Here is a 17,580-nt window from a genome sequence, read left to right as displayed (position 1 = left end):
AGTTTCACCAGGGCCCTTCTCAAATCGTGAAGTGGCATTATGTTAAGAAGCCAATCACAGCTCACCCTTGTCTGCACAACGTGTCAGCGCACAGCGATCTTGCAAAGGTTCAGATACAGCGACAACATCGGCACCATAATGAAATTCACCCACAACTGAACGGGGGATGTCTGATTTCTGATACAACTGATCACTGCCAGTCAACAACCCGCGTGAGTGGTGCAGGCAGAAGTAACCATGTTTCAAGTAAACTGGGTATTTGTAAACTGTTCATGTTGTTTTGCATTAGTCTAAACTGTCTTTCTTCTAGTCCGTATTGCTTACGCTTGCTGATGTCTCTGTGACCTATTCAAAGAGAGTTTTGTGAACGTGATCTGGCAATAGAGATGAACGAGAGAAGCTTAAAATTGGAATTTACTACATGAACACGTTTATCAAAGGAGCTTCGAGTAATCAGAAAATAAAACCAACCCGTCTTTTGCTCTTCAAGCGCAAAAATAACATGAAAGAATCAGTGATACAGCACGTCGCCGAGTCCCACCACCACGCAGTACGATTGTTTTCTGCAATAAACAATGCCGTTAGTGCTGTTTTGCCAATCGGATATGCTCCCTTCGGGCTTACTGTAGAAACGCTCAACAGTAAGCTAGCAGTTAAAGGTGTGGGTAGATTAGAATTATTAAAACAAACCGGAGTGCTGGGCTACAAATGCAGAACGGCTTTTATACCACAGTTCTTACTCACGCGCGCTCTTTATGCCTTTGGCCGAGCGGGTAAAGTGTGAGATTTTAATGCGGGCCGACCCGGCGGCCGCGAGCTCATGCGGGGAAACTTTCTTTTATTCTTGCTTGAGCTGCTTTGTGTTTTGATACGAAAAAGGTAAGATCCCAAAAATAATTCGGCAAAACAACGTGAACTTCAGCAGGGAAAACTCAGTACAAACTGTACAAATACACAGTTAGCCTGAGTTGTGCAACAATGTTTGCCAAACAACTGAAGCGGTCGCGCCACCGGTAATGTGGATAGAAAACTGTTTACGGCAACCAATAAAGGATGCACTGTTTTTAAAATAATGGGTTGACAGCTTTACAAAATAATATAACCAAAGAGCGTTTAACTCTCGAATGTTCTTAAAATGACACCCCCGCTAGTTGCGCTGCCAACTGACGATATCACATGGTCGCTTGCAATGCTTCTCAAAACGAGCATTTCAAAGAAGTCTCTTGAATTCCAGAAGCAACGAATTATGAAACTATTTTGGATTTATGTTTGTAGCAGCACTGCCGAAGACGACGAAGAACCACTCTGAGGCTTGCTGCGCGAGCCCCGTGGTGAAAGCGCAGCCCCGTCACCCTGCGCAGCGGAGGATGTTCGATGGCTGTCATCTGCAGCGGTGGCTCCGAGCTGGGCATCCAAAGTATTGTGATTGTCGTCACTCATGACCGATGTTCACGGTCACCCATTTTGTGGCAGCACGAGGCAATGAAAACGCCGAGCCACAGAAACACACATATATTTAGAACACAAGTCAGGAGCTGACGGGCCAGCGGCAGCTATGCCTGGCCGAATGCTCGGAGTTCCTGGGAGCACTTCGCTGCACGCGCCACGGGGCTCGCGCAGTGAGCCTCAGAGTGGTTCTTTGTCGTCTTCGGCAGTGTTGCTACACGTTCGTAGAAGGTTGTTCGATCAGATAAAATTATGAAAAGGCAAATGCATTTTCTCTTCACGACCCCTTTTAAAAAGTCACACTAACAATCCCTTGAAAGAACTGCTTCGGCTTTCTGCCACGCAGTTCTCACTCTTAACGGGCAACAACACGCTGATAAAACGTCTTCATCGTAAGGGGCGAGAGAGAGATGCGTGCACTACTCACAGGCCCCCATGGCGGGCGGCGGCTTGAGCAGGTGCTGATCTTTGACGGAGAAGTTGTGCGGCGGGTGGTGCTGCACGCGCGGCAGGTTCTGGGGCAGGTTGGTGTGGGGCAGGGCGCTGACAGGCAGAGCCCCCGCGGGGGGAGGGGGAGGAGGGGGGCACTCCCCCTCGGGGGGATCCCCAGGCCCCACCGTGTGCCGCCGCACGACTGCGGGCTGTGTCTGCTGGTCTGGCCAGAGTTCATCACTGTCCGACTCCAGCTCGATCTCGCCGAACTGCAGAGAGGGGAGGGCAAGCGCAGGAGACAGGAGTTAACAAAGCGGAGTCGCAGGCAACTCCAGTTGTACATCACACAGGCACACTGCAACGGCGACCCAATGTGCAGGCTTACAGACACCCGGGCCCCGACACTTGTAGCCAATATGGCTGCAAACGTGGCTACAAGGGGCTCAAACGTTTACAGCCACTGCACCTGCTCACACAACTGTGCTTGCAAGCATTCCCACTAGGATTGCTTCTCAGCCCAGAGAAGAGAGAAACTCTTTATTAAAGAGGAAAGTGCAGAGAGGTTTGCCGACATCAGTTCGCCGGCATGCTACTCTGCGGGGAAAGGAGGGGAGGGAAAAAGGTAGTAGGTGTAGAGAAGAAAAGGAGAGTAGTAGTAGTGAAAAAAAAAAAAATATGATCCTTCTTCAGGGTATTGAGTTCTAAGGCTCTTGAGATGGAGGAACGACTACAATTTCGTCGACACACCAATGTCCTGGAGGAATTCGAATAGCGCGGACAAGATTTTGCGCTGAGCGGAGGGAGAGGGCCATGGTCCAAGTACCAATCTTAATGTCAATGGTCCAGGGTGGAGGCAATCAATTTTATGTTGTAAAAGGCACCTTGAGTCGGCATAGGCAGAGCATCCCAGTAATACAGTATAGACCGCTTATAACGTATGTCGCGGGAGCCGCAAAAATCCGCACTATAAGCGGTACCGCACTATAACCAAAACACGCGCGAATTCAACCACATCACCACCTTTAACTTCCGTTGTGTTTGTTTTGAAAGACCATGGCTGCGTTTTTAGCGTCTATGAACAGATGCCGCAAGACGTGATAAGAATGCCAGCGAGATTTCTTTTTTTTTTTTTTTTTTTTTTTTTTTGGCCCCACCTTGTGTTCACGATGCTGAAGGCGGCTGCTTATCAGCGCAACGTACTGGTGGTGGAAATCTTCGGCTTCGCGCGGCCCGAATGTTCGGAAAGGGAAAGAGTGGTGGCTTATCTGCAATAACGTTCTAAAGCGTGAACCGCGTGGTAGATTTGGTATCGCGAAAACGTGCAGTGCACAACAGCGCGGATACAACTGGCGTGGTGTGGGCGGCGCGGTAAGAGGCGGCAACATGGCGTCGGCACTGGCCGTGAAGCGTTGCAGGCAGTTCCAGTAAGTTCCAGCGACCGCCTCTAACCGCTCGCTGAAATGCTGCACGGGGCGCAAGCGAAGATGCTCATGCAAGAAAAGAGCTAATAATGTGGCCGAAAAGTGGAATATAAACTGCCATCCACGCTGCTTGTGAAAGCGCCCATCAAAAAATAACGCGGTGGTAAGCCTAAACATCTCTGGCGCGGCTAGCCCGCTCGGAGCGCTTCGAATCTCCCGCCATTAGGTACGCGTCTCCCCATTGGTGCAAGTCGTCAGGCTCCTCCCACTGCCACGCGAAGAAGCCACCGCGAGCGCGGAATCGTCGATACGAGCACCAAAAAAAAAAAAAAAAAAAAAATGCGCACAACGCCGATGTGCACGATTCGTGTGCGAAAACAGGCCATGCGGTTCACGATTAATAAAATCAACTTGCCGCTCGCGCATGGGGAGTCTGTCGCTATTTTCCGAGGTGCATCAAGCAAGGTCAGTTGTGGTTATCAGGTACGCGCGAACTAAAGGGTGCCTATTTTTTTTTTTTTCTTTGGGTGTCTACGTTAGAGGAGGGCAAGGGGTGCACGCTGCGTCAGATGGCCGATTTCATCCTTTCTTCTTTCTTTTGCTACCCTAAAACGATGCCTCAGCTGCGCCGGTCGATCGGCAGACCCGCCGAAAAACCGCACTATAAACGGTATTGTACTTCGGCCAACCGCATCTTAAGCGGTATGCTTATGCATTGAGTTCTATGGGAGGCAAACCGGTGGTCGCAAAAACCCGCGTTATATCCGGTCCCGCACTATAAGCGGTTACGTTATAAATGGTCTACACTGTATGTGTTCAACAACCCGCCGCGGTGGCTCAGTGGCTAAGGCGTTGCGCTGCTGAGCACGAGGTCGCGGGTTCGATTCCCGGCCGCGGCGGCCGCTTTTCTGATGGAGGCGAAAAGCAAAAACGCCCGTGTGTACGAGATTTCGGCGCACGATAAAGATCCCCAGGTGGTCAAAATTAATCCGGAGCCCTCCACTACGGCGCGCCTCATCGCCTGCGTTGCGTCGGCGCGTTAAACCCCACAATCAATCAATCAATATGTGTTCAACAGTTTCAAGTGAACCACAATTGTCGCAATATGGGCTTGATGTCTGGCCGATCCGATGTAGATAGGAATTTGTTAGTGCTGCGTTAAGACGAAGTCTATGCAGCAACGTCTCCAAGTGGCGGGGTAGACGCTCTGGCAGCCGCATTCTGACATATGGGTCTATGGAATATAAAAAGCCGTAATGATGCTGCGGCAAGGACCATAAACGGTTCCTTTCCGACAGAGCTAGTGCCTTCGTCATTGTGGCGGCATCATGCTTCGTGAAGAAAACTTTCGCATAGCACAGCCAAGTTTTTATCATCATTTCATTTGTGTTCTTCGCAACATAGAGTTAACACTTTAGAACCACGCTTAAACCTAACCACAACCCATGAAAACTACCCTGGGTGAGCAACCTGCCCGTTGGACTTGCCGGCACATCGTGCGAGTACTTCACTGTTTTGACTTTGTTTTATGGAAAACAAGCACTTGAAGAGCCCAAAGTATCCCCTACCCCACTGCCTTTAATAATTACTTGCTCCTGCCCCGTTTTTTAACTTTCTTGTGTTTCAAGAAGTGAGGAAAGAAAAAGGGTTATAACCCAGCAGAGATGCCTGTGTGTTAGCAGACTTGTGCTGCTCTGTCTGAGCTGGCTACTACTGTGCAGTCATTGGGAAAACTGAATTGGAGCTCTAGATCAGGGTTGCCAGGTCTGGCAATTTGTCGCCAAACTGGAGACTTTTTGAGACTTGTGGTGACAAGAATTTCAGTGTGGCGACGTGGCCACCTTCTGGCTCCTTCGAACATTGGTGATTTTATATACCATACTTACCCGATTCTAACGCGCACCCGATTTTCCTGGCAAAAAAACCTAAAAAACTTGCACCTTTGATTCTAACATGCATGGAACTTTGTGACCCAGAAAAACGAATGCGAGAGAAATGGACGATTTATTTCCCGAAGTAATCTCTTCTCCTCTTACTCCTCGTCACTCTCCGAGAGCTCCTTGTTGCTTTCCGCTGACTACAACATCTCGTCCTTGGTGCCGCCAAGCGCGTTTGCGATGCCACACTACTGAACAAACGTTCAACCATGGTCGATGGGATCGTGGCCCACACCTCGCACGCCCATCCCGCGAGCTTCTCCAGCGGGGCACGCTTCAGCCGACCGCTCGTTTTGAACGCATGGGAGCCGCTCGTAAGCCACTCACGGAAGCGGCGCACCTTCGTTGCTGCTGCTGCCATTGCTGTAATCAAACGCGCAAGCAGAACGATTTGACAATTTGTGTGAATGCCGATAGAAAAGCCTAGGCGCCTAGGCTTCCTGCGTCCGAAACACAGATGGTCCGAAAAGTCGTTGCTAAAAGTGGCTAAAAGCTTTGGCGCCATCTTGAGATGGCGATGACGATGGGTGGGACAAAATTTCCGCTGTTTCGGCAGTTTCGGTTTCATATCAGATTCTAACGCGCATGCGACTTTTCCGCCCATTTTTTCGGAAAAAAAGTGCGCGTTAGAATCGGGTAAGTAGGGTATTTCTTGGTCTTGCCAATGCCCCTGTTTCCACAAAAAGGGCCTTATATGACCTTTGTATGTATTTCAGCCGCCAAGACAAAGTGAACAAACAGAACACAACAAACTTTTAGGCAAGTCACAGTGATCTGGCAAAGTCTAGAATAGGTCCCAATGAATCAATCACTCAAACACACCACAATACTGCGCTACTAACCCGCACAAATAGAAACTTGCCTTGCTCTGTTTTTATATCTGGCACCTGATATCATATGAATAACGCCTAAGCCTTCAAGCAACGCCGCCAGTTTAACGTGCAATGCTTCAGTATTTACGGGAGGCTAAGGTTTCATGCAAAGTGGTGGGAAGTGTGTATGACGATGTAGAATAGGCATAGAAATTTAAAAAGGCAGCGAAAGTAACAAAACATGGTGCGCAGCGAACGCCCGCTTAAAGTCATTTATATTCTGTGAATGCTTTACCTAAACTTGCATATTCTAGCTTTTTATGTAGACAGTAGTCAACCGCTGTTGCTTTGCCGCACCCTAGCAAATGAATCAAATTTGTGATACGCTTTTACACGTCTCTGAATTCATGCATTTTCTCTATGAATGTACTTACAAGGCATCGCTTGCTGAAAATAGCAGCTTTTTTGGCTCCTTTTCAAGCATTTACTTTAATTTAAGGTGGCGACATTTTTGGCTACTTCCGGCTACTTTGGCTACCCGGCAACTTTTCCTTCTCAGAACCTGGCAACCCTGCTCTAGATGGTCACAGACTTCCCCTGAAGCCCCTACGGGGGGAGGGGGGGTCTGATGCAGCCACGTACGCACCTTCTCCAAGGACTGGTCCCCGCTGAGCATGGGTTGCAGTTCCGGCATGGGACTGACCGTCAGCACGGGGCTTGGCACCAGGCTCTGCTGCTGCTGCGGCTGCTGCTGCTGTGGCTCAGCATCGGCTTCAACCGGCTGTGGACTCTTCTCCACTGCGGATGCGCGCGAGTGCAGGTTTGCCCGTTACAACCCAAATGCAACGACAGAATGATTCTTTGTGGCACGCACCCCTAGCAAAAATTCTGATAGAAACTTGTATTAGTCTTATACATTTTTGTATTAGGTGTATAAGACATGTATTAGTCTTATACAAACTTGTATCAGTTATAAAAGTTTCATATACAAGCTGTATTAGTCTAATACAAATACACCTATTACTTTGTATTAGTTTAAAAATACAAATAGATCTGATAGACCTGAGTCTAATACGAACTAATAGAGACGTATTAGTTTAAATAAAAACTAATACAAATGAACCCGCAAAGTGCGATTTCCTGAATTTTTATTTTTTTCCCGAAAATCACAAGACAAAAGGTTGAAATGATTGCCCTTGAGCAATAATTTTATTTGGTATAATATTGTTAAGCGTTTTGTTCACTAATAAATCTCCGTAAATCTCCAACCTAATTATTATGCAAAATAGGTCAACATTTGTTTTTTTCATTTTCGCTCCTAAAAATGCGCTACATGAAGAGAGCTGATGGGAGCTGGGAGTGCTGCGCCAGCAATAAGCCACCTTACCTGACCTTACCTGCGAGGCTGCAAGAAGAGCAGCGAGAAATCTATCTAAGCCGAAAAACTGCAACGAAGTCAAGCCAAGCCATGCCATTCGTTGGGTAGCCAATATGGCGACAACATCAAAGTGCGGCTGGCGTGTATGTACGTTCGGGAAGAAGACGGTTAGAAGGTAGCGGCTTCTAGCATTATTCCACATCAGACGCGTGTGCATCGCGTCATCGAGAAGTGTTGGAGATGTGTCTAACGCCCGTATAACTTTGGCAAGTATGAACTAGGCCGCAGCGCGATCCATCATGGACCCGTCACCTCGCGGCTCCGGACATCTTTGCTCTGTCTGCTATGCTGTGTAACGAACGCCTGACATCGAAGAAAGTGTGTGCATCACGTCATCCAGAAGTGTTGGCGATGTGTCTAGCGCCCGCCTAACATTGACAAATATGATCCGGGCCGCCGCCCGACCCGTCTTTGACCCGTCACCTCGCCGCTTCGGACTCCTTTGTTCATTCTCAAGGGAGTGCCTCACGAAGAAGAGACTCCATTCTAATCGCGTGTTGCGGAAGGGTGAATGCCGTTTTGAAGTTGCATCGAAATGGGAATGGTGTTCAATCGGCCATTAATGCGCTCAATTTGTACCTATGGCTGGACCGTACAGTTTGACGAGCTTTTCTGATGCATGGGGCAGCTATTTAGTGGATTCGCGTTGCAATTTATTCGTTCGTTCTTGATCAGGTTACGAACTTATGAATCATTAAATTATTCAGCCAGATTTCTGTCAGCCAGAGGAATTTGTTTGAGTACCCTGATAATAAAATGTGTTTCTATGTTTCATTGCTGTGTTCGAACTTGCCACTGGTTCTGATAGAACTAGTACACTCTGGTAGACCTATCAGACTAATACAATCTGATAGACCTACCAGACTAATACACACTGATAGACCTAATAGACTAATACAGACTGATAGAACTAATAGACTAATACAGACTGATAGAACTAATAGGCTAATACAAACTGATAGACCTAATAGACTAATACAGACTGATAGATCTATTAGTGGCAATAAGCATATACGTGTATTAGAATTAGTATCAGAATTTTCGCTAGGGACTGAAGCATCAGTGAAAATCTCGCTTAAAAAGAGCTTTGTCCGTGAAGCACGTCTTTCAGCAGACCCCCCTCCCGAGAAGCATGGAGCAGCCCTCACCGATGCCGGTGGTGATGCTGGACTTGCGGTGCGGCTGTGCCGTGAGCGGCAGGTTCTGGGGCAGCAAGGCCCGCTTCTGCTGGTTCTGCAGCTTGTCGCACAGCAGGTGGTAGATGGCGCTGTAGTGGTCGAACCGCTTCTCCAGCACAGACTGCACAGGGCCAGCACCAGCATCGGCACACTGTATCACCCTCTGCCTAAAGTAGCTAGCCCCACAGATCAAACATCAGGAAATGCCTGCTACCAGGCAAATACGTTTGAATCCTACAGCCTGCCACAGAGTTCAGTCAGCTTGAGGCGACTCTCATTTTGCACGCAGTCAATACCCTCGTCAAGATCCTTCAAATGAAGGCCCATTCAAAAGACAGTAGCACAGCATTCAGTGGACTGAAAGCATGTTTATCCTGTAGAGACTCTTGCTGAAAAACACCATGAGTGAGATAGGTGTTATACCAGACTGCACTAAGTTAGACTGCAAACCTGTGGAGCATTACAGTAGTAGTTTGCAATGCAGCCTCAAAGGATGCTTGGCGCTTTTCGTCTTCTTCTCGGCTTTACAAAAAAATCACCATTTTACAGTTTCACCAAATGAAAAAATAAGGATTAAAAACTTGAAAAAAGTGCAGAGAATGGGACGAAAAACTAAAAGACACAGACGGTCAGCCTTCCATTTCATTTTTTCCTATGCTGTCGAATTTTGCTTCCAAATCATGAATCAGCTCGCACCAGAGTCGAGCTAAAGATTATAAAATGAGTTAAAGTTGTGCAACAGTTGCAAGTGGTTGTTTGAAAAATCCCCTTCTGTGACATTTAAAGGGGATCACAAGGACGACACACAACCTAGCTTTACTTGAAAAAACAGGCAATTCATGCCTCGCTACAATTGTGTTAAATGAAAGACGTTGCTGCCAAGAGCGTGTAATTTGGGAGTAAAATGGTGGATTTGAAATTATGTGCCTCTGTTATCATCACTAATGCAGCAAGGGCAGCTGTGGTGTACTTAGGTGAGCAAACAAAAAACAAGCAGTTAGTACGCAAACTACACATTAAAAAATACATAACCACCCAGATAGAGGAAGTTGGGCTACCACCAATTAAATCAAATACAACCACCTAGTAGGGCCTGTGCAATGGCATGTTCATGGGTCCTGTTCTAGCCTCGGATAACAAAGCTAAAGCTAACGAGTATATTTTGGTTGAGTTGACCAACTTGTGGTCAACTGAATTCTTAGTGCTTGTCTGAGAAAACAGGCAGTGCAAGTTGCTGAGCCTTTTTCCGATTTTTCATATCGATATGCTGTTACAAGAGACATTCAGAGATGGCACTTGGCCTTTGGTTGCTCAGTGCTTTTTGCCATCATATCATCAATAATTTCTCATTTTTTTGCACCATACTGCTTCGAAGATTGCCTTATTGCTACAAGATAGCTTCATTTTAAACTTCAACACTTACTAGTCTGAACTGCAAGCTAGCGATACTCTAATTTAGTGGTTGCTTCGGTCAGGGTCAGCCAACATCGTAATGTTAGAGAGAAGGTGAGGGAGTCGAGCTAAAGTAGGCTGGCACCTTTCCTTCCATTGCAGTGTGCCTCGAAATGAACGTGGTTTGTTATTTTTGACGAGGCCGTAATGAGTGCGTCTGGGGCGCCCTCCTTCCGCACGAGGGCCTCACCTGCTCGATCTGCTCCTGGGTGACGTTGGGCAGCTGCAGCATGTGCTGCACCACGACGGGGTCGAGCGGCGAGTCGTGGGGGCTGGCTGAGGGCGGGCCGGAAGCGGCCTCCATGAGGCGCTCAAACTCCGGGTAGGGCCCGCCCATGCGCATCCACCGGTGCTGCACCACCTGCCGGATGGACCACCGCTTCTCCGGGTCCACCACCAGCATCTGCCGGATCAGCTGCTCACACTCTGCAGCACACGGCCAAGGGCACGCAGTTGACGACCGATTTGCGTGCAAGCCGGCACTCAAGTTTGCGGCCTCGAAAAAAAAGGGGGGGGGGGTGCCTCAGACGAGCAATCTACTCGCGGGTGGGGGGTTGATGCCTATTGTCATAATAGGCCTCAAGCGCTGGTATGAATTTGAACAAGTGGCGACCACCGTGGCACCGCACCACATCTTTCCGCGGATCCGTGTGCGGGGCCAGCATGTCAGCACGAAGCAGGCTGTGCAAGAACTGTTCTGCATTTTCCAATAAATGGGAAGCCTTACGAAATACTTAAAAAAATAAAGGCTAACGCGAAAAAAAAAACAACTAGATGCCAGCAACCATGTTTTCAGGATCAACGAAGAAATTCAAACTGAACAGGGCTGTCTGTAGTCCTGGAAAACGGTGTGCCTCAAATGAATAGATTGAAATACAAGTGCGGCAGAAGGTAATCTAGAAGTATGGAATATAAATTTTAATTCGTCAGCATTCTTTTGCTAACTGGCCCAGGGCACAAACTGTGTAATGCCTGGCTTTTGCACAATAACGCACAATGGGCGGTCGAAGTTAACACATTTAGTCGTTGTAATAGTGTAAATGTAGACCATTTGTCGAATTAAATTAAAAACGACATAAAGTAAGATAAAGAATAAAAATGAACTTGCTATCCACTGTGCTCGAAACGGGTACGCGCACAAATGCGCAATGTGAAATGCAGTTTTGCCGACGTTCTTGTGTGCAAAGGTGCCCACAAAAGCGTAGAGTCAACATGTTCTCTGACAGACGCTGTTGACGAACAAATGCTCGAACCAGGTGTTGAGGTGATCAGATGGCTTCTCGGAGCACAGACTTAACAATCGCATCGAAACGAACATCATTTAAAAGGACACTGAAGTGATTTGTAAACATTGAGGGATTACTAGCGCAAATTGTAGTCCGGAGTCCATAGGTCAAGTTTTGACCACTCTGAGTGTGTTTACGCACATTTATTTAGTAGAAACATCAATTCGAAAATGCTGTCCTCCTCTCTGCATCCTCACCCATTTTCTGTAGCATTTTCGGGTGACGTCAGGAGGAGATGACTTGGTTTGACTGCGCTACTGCACAGCTCGCCGAACTTCGACAGAGTCAGTCGACCCAGTGTTTAGTCCGCCGGTCAACGACGAGTCGTCGCAATTCGTTCGCTCAGTTTAAACTAAGCCATGATATGTTTGTGGATGGAAGAATGTGCCCTTCTCAACTTTGTTAGTTTGTACACTGTATCAAGCTCAAAGTCTAGGTCGCTCCACACAAGCGCTGCACAAGCGCACATGCGACGCTTCGCTGACTGGTACACTAGTAGAAAATCTAAGGCCACGTGAAGGCAGGAGAAGAGTCAGCGAAGTCAATATAGGTACTAAGGAAATAAAATCAACTGAAACTTTTACCGTACAGCGTAACACTAGGAAGCAGGAAGCACTTTTTTGCACTGGGTGAACAAGCACAGCGGTCAGCAGCACGACCACACATCTGCGAAGGCTTTTCAGTCTAAGAAATACAATTGCTACACGTGAAATATTGTTGTAATTTTGGGGACGCTTACTGCACGAGCGCTATACAACAAGTAGTCACCTACAGCTGCTTGAAATGCTAAAACTAAATAAAAGTGTAAACTGTTTATACATTATATACCTTATATTTCCAACGCTGGCACCGTTGGCTCGTGGCCAAGTGGTCTGGAGTGCTAGGTATGTTACTTTGCAAGTCACAAGTTCGAATCCCTAAGGGTACGTTCTTTTATTTTTTTGTAAGTTAACTTTTTCGTTTTTGGCTGATGTTTAGGGCCGTAACGTTCCCTGCTCCATGAACTAGTTCACAGAACGCGCGCAGGCTGACACTGACGTGCTAGCAAGTTCTCGTTGGCGTGCTGTTGCCATAAGCACCGACCTAATTGCGGGCAGTGGGCACAGGCCAGAATCAACAGACCCTTGGTCTGGTGCGAACACACTTTTACAATAGAGGCATGAGTGAGGCAAGCTCCAAATATGGGGGAAAAGGGCATGGCATTTGAGTGTCTGCGGGGATGCGGAGGGCGTTCATCCACTGTGTAGGCCTCGGTTAGTGATTGCGACGATTCCAAGCCATCCTGGGAGGCTTATGTTAGGCATTTTACAGCCGACAACATGGCAGAAGCGCGGTACGGCAATTACTGAGATATCGAGAATGCCCATCCAACGACGCCGTCGAATGTCAAGCATGTTGTTTTACAGAACCGAAACCGAAACTTGTTTGAATGCTAATCTTGGACATCGTCCAATCACGGTGCATCTTCTCCCGTCATCACAGCCTTTAGTTGGTGCGGCTGCCGCAGACCGCGCATGATAGTTTGTCTGCTTTCGCGCTTTATAAAATAATTACCGACTTATCAGCCGCGCAAATGATGAAAAGTGTGTGAATTTGAGCCAGTCTACGCAGTGCAAGTAAAAATGGGAGCTTGAGAAATTCACTTCAGTGTCCCTTTAATCTATTTCAGCCGTATTTTTGTAACTGTTGAGGCATCTGCAAACTAAAAAGGAAGTAGAATTGCCTTTTTTTTTTTTTTGCTTTTTTCCCCACCCGTAAAGGTGCCATTCTGCGATACCTCAGCCAATGGCGGTGGCTCACCTCACTAGCCCCGAACAAGCAAAATTTGCCGCTGCGGCTGCCAGGAGGCGCTGCCTGTACGGCTCAAGTAGCAGCATCCTAACCCGATAGTCGAAGTGCGAGCACAACAGTGCGAGCCTAAACCCGCAGGAAGTTTCATCATTTTCTCCTATGAACGTACGGGAATGATTCCTTTATAATAACTAAAGCTGCATTCCGATTTTCCCTTTAGATGACTTTGTTGACATTTTAGCAGATTGTCTGCCATAATTAACCCTGTCCCAATTTGAATGAAGCCAGAAAGAAAGATTGCCCCACAAAGACAGGGCCAAAGACAACGATGATGCAGGCTACTTTGCTGTCTAAACTTGAAAACAACACCAACACCACCTTAATGCATACTGGCATTGCAGCAAACAAACTTATTTTTTTATTTAGACGTTTCACGTAGTTTACGATTCGTGTACTTGCTTCTGCTTACATCTTAAATGCCTAGTGTTTATTATAATAATGTATTTCCCTTTTACAAAATTTAGGCTTGAATTCGTTAACTTGCCTGCTACGATCATCCGTATGTGGTGGTGGCCACTGCACCATTTCAATTCTGGTTACTTTAGACATCTAATTACACTGCTTCCTAAACTGTACAATCATGCTGTCTGCAAAATGGAATGCACCCTGGGTGCAGCCGCGAAATGTTGTGAACACGCCAGAAAGCACTGCTATACTTCTACTCTAACTCCAAGAAACAAAACCAATATTTATGCATTCAGCTTCGTAACTTGAAAATACATAAGTGCAATCATTCCTCTGAATTATTTCATTTCAAAAAGGACGACTCCTGTCACTATATATAGAATATTTGAATACAAGTCGGAACTTTAAAATCCAACCTCAAAGAAGTTGCTGCCAGTGAGCTGAAAAAAATTACACTACGGTGGACTTCCAGCAGGCATTTCGAAGTCCATTTTCAGTTTACAGATGCAACAAAGTTACAAAGAGTCAGTCTGCAACACTGTGTTCCAATCTCTTTTACCTGAAGTTAGTGGTAGCCTGGAACTTGCAGAAGATGTGCATGCGAGCAGGTGCACGTAAACAAAACTGGCTCGTAGCACAATACGTACTGAATACAATAAGAAGCATGTAACAGCGGGTCCCTCTTGTATACATAATGCTACACCAATGCAAACACTTGGCATTTGCCCAAAGATGCAGCCTGTGCACCCATTTTTTTTTTTTTTTTTTTGTAGCGTAAGCTACACTGGCCGAGGTTGAGCGGTTTCGCGTGTGCCGTGAAGGGCCATTCTGCGCAAGCGCGAGAAGCATTGGATTGGTTTGGATCGAATCAGATCGGATTGGCTTGGATTGCATTTGATTTGGATTGGATTAAATTGGATTGTGTTGGATTGAAATCCAATCCAATTGGAGTACGGGTGCTGAACCTTAGCTCACGCTACGTATATCCTGGCATAGCCGAGCTAAGCCATTGCTAATTTTTTCAAGGATGTTAATCAGCCAGAAGAAAAGAAAAACAAAGCACAACCAGTGAACCCGCCTCACCTGTTGTCATGAAGTAAGGTACCCTAAATTTGCCTGAAAGCACACTCGTTCGTAGACTTTGCAACGTCTTGCCGTCAAATGGAAGTGCCCCGCATACAAGAACGTACAGGACCACTCCCATACTCTGCAAGGCAAGCAAGACAAGTACGCATCACTACAAATGTGCACGGAGAACTAACCAACCCCATACAAGACTACACCTCACAGCTGCACTCTCGTGTACAAGTTAAAATAAAAATTTCTGAAGTTTCCCGTTACAGTGAGAAACCTAGGGTTTACGGTGCCTCATACTGGAAGGCTACAAATTATGTTAACTCTGCCACACAGGTCTCTGTAATGAGAACCAAATATTATGTGCTAAGTTATTTCTTACTTTGTGTTCCCTAGACACCTGCCATTATGGCTTCAAGCCAAGCACCTCAGCCAAGCATGCCACAGCCGAAGTCACTGCGGAAGATCCATTATTCAAAATTATTTGCAGTTTTACACATCCACACCAAACTAACATCGCCAGGATTCATAAGCTATTTAAAGGAACATTCAAGTGAAGATTTATTTTGTCAGTGCAACAACAGAGATGGGACCATTGCAGAATTTGAGCCCAGTATGTTACTGTGAGTGCTCTGCTTGTTGACTGGTGAAGGCCCATGATAACTATGTCTCTTTCGCACGTGAAAGTGATCTGGTGGTCAGAAACACGTTTACGTATTACAAAGAGACCTGCGTGACTGCACGTCTCTGTCTCTGCAGAGTCTATGCAATCTATGCCTGTGCAGTGTGACTCAGCCTACAAAAAGCAGTTGCAAGCGCAATTTTGTCAAACTCTCTTCGTAATCCACTGAAGCCCATAACCCTTCTCTTGATGCATTTCTTGTTTGGCCAGAACTACCAACTTCGTGCACATTCCCACCTAAGAGATTTTTCAAGATAAATTAGAGAAAAAATAAATACAACAGTGCCTCAATATAAATTTAAAGGCCTTGCACAGGAACTATTGCCAAGACAACAGTGTTAAGACACCTTCTGAAGGTGCTATGAGACCCCCGAAACACACAAGAAGTGTGAAAGTGACTTTATGTGCACCCATTCAGCCATTCATGCAGCAGCAGGGGTCCCAACTGGCCGCGTAGAAGCATAGTCATTCCATGTTAGCCCATTCCAGCGGGTCACAATCAGACAAAGCTTGCCAGTAACGCACAGCAGTCAGTGCAAAAAAGGTTGGAATCTTCCGTGCACTCACCCAAATGTCTGCCTTGGGCCCGTCATATTGTTTGCCCTCAAAAAGCTCGGGGGCTGCATAGGGGGGGCTGCCGCACCACGTCGACAGCTTCTTTCCGGGCTCAAAGTGATTGCTAAAGCCAAAGTCTGCAATGGGAAAGACACACCAGTTTAGCCACTGCAGCTCAGGCAAGAAGGCACGGCAGACAATCACCGTTGCAGGGTTATCCAATGCAGGAAACCCTACATCAGGCCGTGTACGTCTGTTGATTGCTTGCTACCTTAAAACGTGAATCAATTTTATTGAAAAGGTAGGACAGAGCTAGAACTGTTACTTTGAAATTTCCACAATGCATGGACAACTAGTACAATGTGCTAAATCCAGAGGCACTTGCAACATACAATGGTGCGTATCTGTGCTCACATGGTATGCTCCTTCCACAACTATTTGGAGCATCGTGGTTCCGTAGCAGGTTCATAATCCATGCCATTACATAATTCACTATCGCCCGTACCAACACCCCTCCTACTTCATTTAGTTGTTCAACTATTTGAAGCCTTCAGCTATTGAAGGCATTTTGACGATAAAAACAAAAAGTAGCTCCACAACACGAGGGACGAAAAAATGACGGCAAAATAAAATTGCGGAGTCAGCATTAACTCATCCAGTTCTAGTTTTTGGCTTTTACACACCGTTTGAACATTCCAAACAACTTTTCCAACACCAACAGTTTCCCACTTACGGCAATTCTGCGTTTGTAAACAAAGGGGCCACAACCAGCATCACTGATGCCTGAGTGTAAGCGAAAGGTGTGAGTGCCAAGTCTTGTTCATATTGAAAACACGCTTGCACTCACATGTTATAGATGATATCCATAAATTTACTTAGTACAGATGAACACAGTGTAAAATGACTAAGAACCATGCCCATTATTTGGTTTCAATAGTTTTCATTGGTGTCAAGTGAAGATGCTGAACCACAGGAGCTGAGAGCAGGCCGCACTGCTTGCAATTTTAGCATACGCACTGCTTGTCTTTTTTCCGCACAACTGCGTCTGCGAATGACAACATAAGACAACTCCTCCAAAGGCATTTCATAGACGAAAACAACTTTCTTTTCGCTTCATAATTTTGCGCACCTTTCCCCCATTAAAAAATTTATTAACTTTTAATGTGCATGTTCAAACCCCACTGCAACTCTGCATGTGCTGCTTCAGAAGTTTTTTTCCTGAACAACCCGAACAGCTGAGTGCAGACCACAAGCAAGAAAGGGACACTTGGAAGCCTCACCTGCTATCTTGATGTTCATCTCACTGTCGAGCAGCAGGTTCTCGGCCTTCAGGTCCCTGTGTACCACGTGCCTCTCGTGGCAGTAGTGGACAGCGCTCACGATTTGCTTGAACTTCCGCCGCGCCACGTCCTCTGGCATGGGGCCCGTGGCAACCAGGTAGTCTGTTGTGCCATTCCCCAGAGAGAGGGAGAGAGAGAGAGAGGAAAGATTTGCTGATTGATTGATTATGAGGTTTAACGTGCTGACGCTACACAAGCAATAAGAGCCGTAGTGGAGGGCGCCGGATTGATTTTGTCCACCTGGGGATCTTTAACCGAAATCTCAAACACA

At 46.7% G+C, this 17,580-nt stretch overlaps 1 protein-coding gene across 1 annotated transcript in view; it reads right to left on the bottom strand.

Annotated features, from left to right (window-relative positions):
- Sik3 (Salt-inducible kinase 3) overlaps positions 1-17,580 on the bottom strand; it is a 121,147-nt gene that overhangs the window by 13,783 nt on the left and 89,784 nt on the right. Inside the window, exons 4-10 of the mRNA XM_077707307.1 lie at positions 17,250-17,411; positions 15,982-16,106; positions 14,742-14,865; positions 10,307-10,542; positions 8,635-8,785; positions 6,695-6,846; positions 1,874-2,147 (exon numbers count right to left, since the gene is read on the bottom strand). Coding sequence (XP_077563433.1) covers positions 1,874-2,147; positions 6,695-6,846; positions 8,635-8,785; positions 10,307-10,542; positions 14,742-14,865; positions 15,982-16,106; positions 17,250-17,411 — 1,224 coding nt within the window. The remainder of the gene's footprint in view (positions 1-1,873; positions 2,148-6,694; positions 6,847-8,634; positions 8,786-10,306; positions 10,543-14,741; positions 14,866-15,981; positions 16,107-17,249; positions 17,412-17,580) is intronic.

Source organism: Haemaphysalis longicornis, unplaced genomic scaffold (assembly GCF_048455015.1).
Source record: "Haemaphysalis longicornis isolate Haplotype H1 unplaced genomic scaffold, Haemaphysalis longicornis Haplotype H1 scaffold_4, whole genome shotgun sequence".
Taxonomy (NCBI): domain Eukaryota; kingdom Metazoa; phylum Arthropoda; class Arachnida; order Ixodida; family Ixodidae; genus Haemaphysalis; species Haemaphysalis longicornis.
The sequence above is the reverse complement of the archived record's forward strand: the minus strand, read 5'-3'. Positions and strand labels throughout refer to the sequence as shown.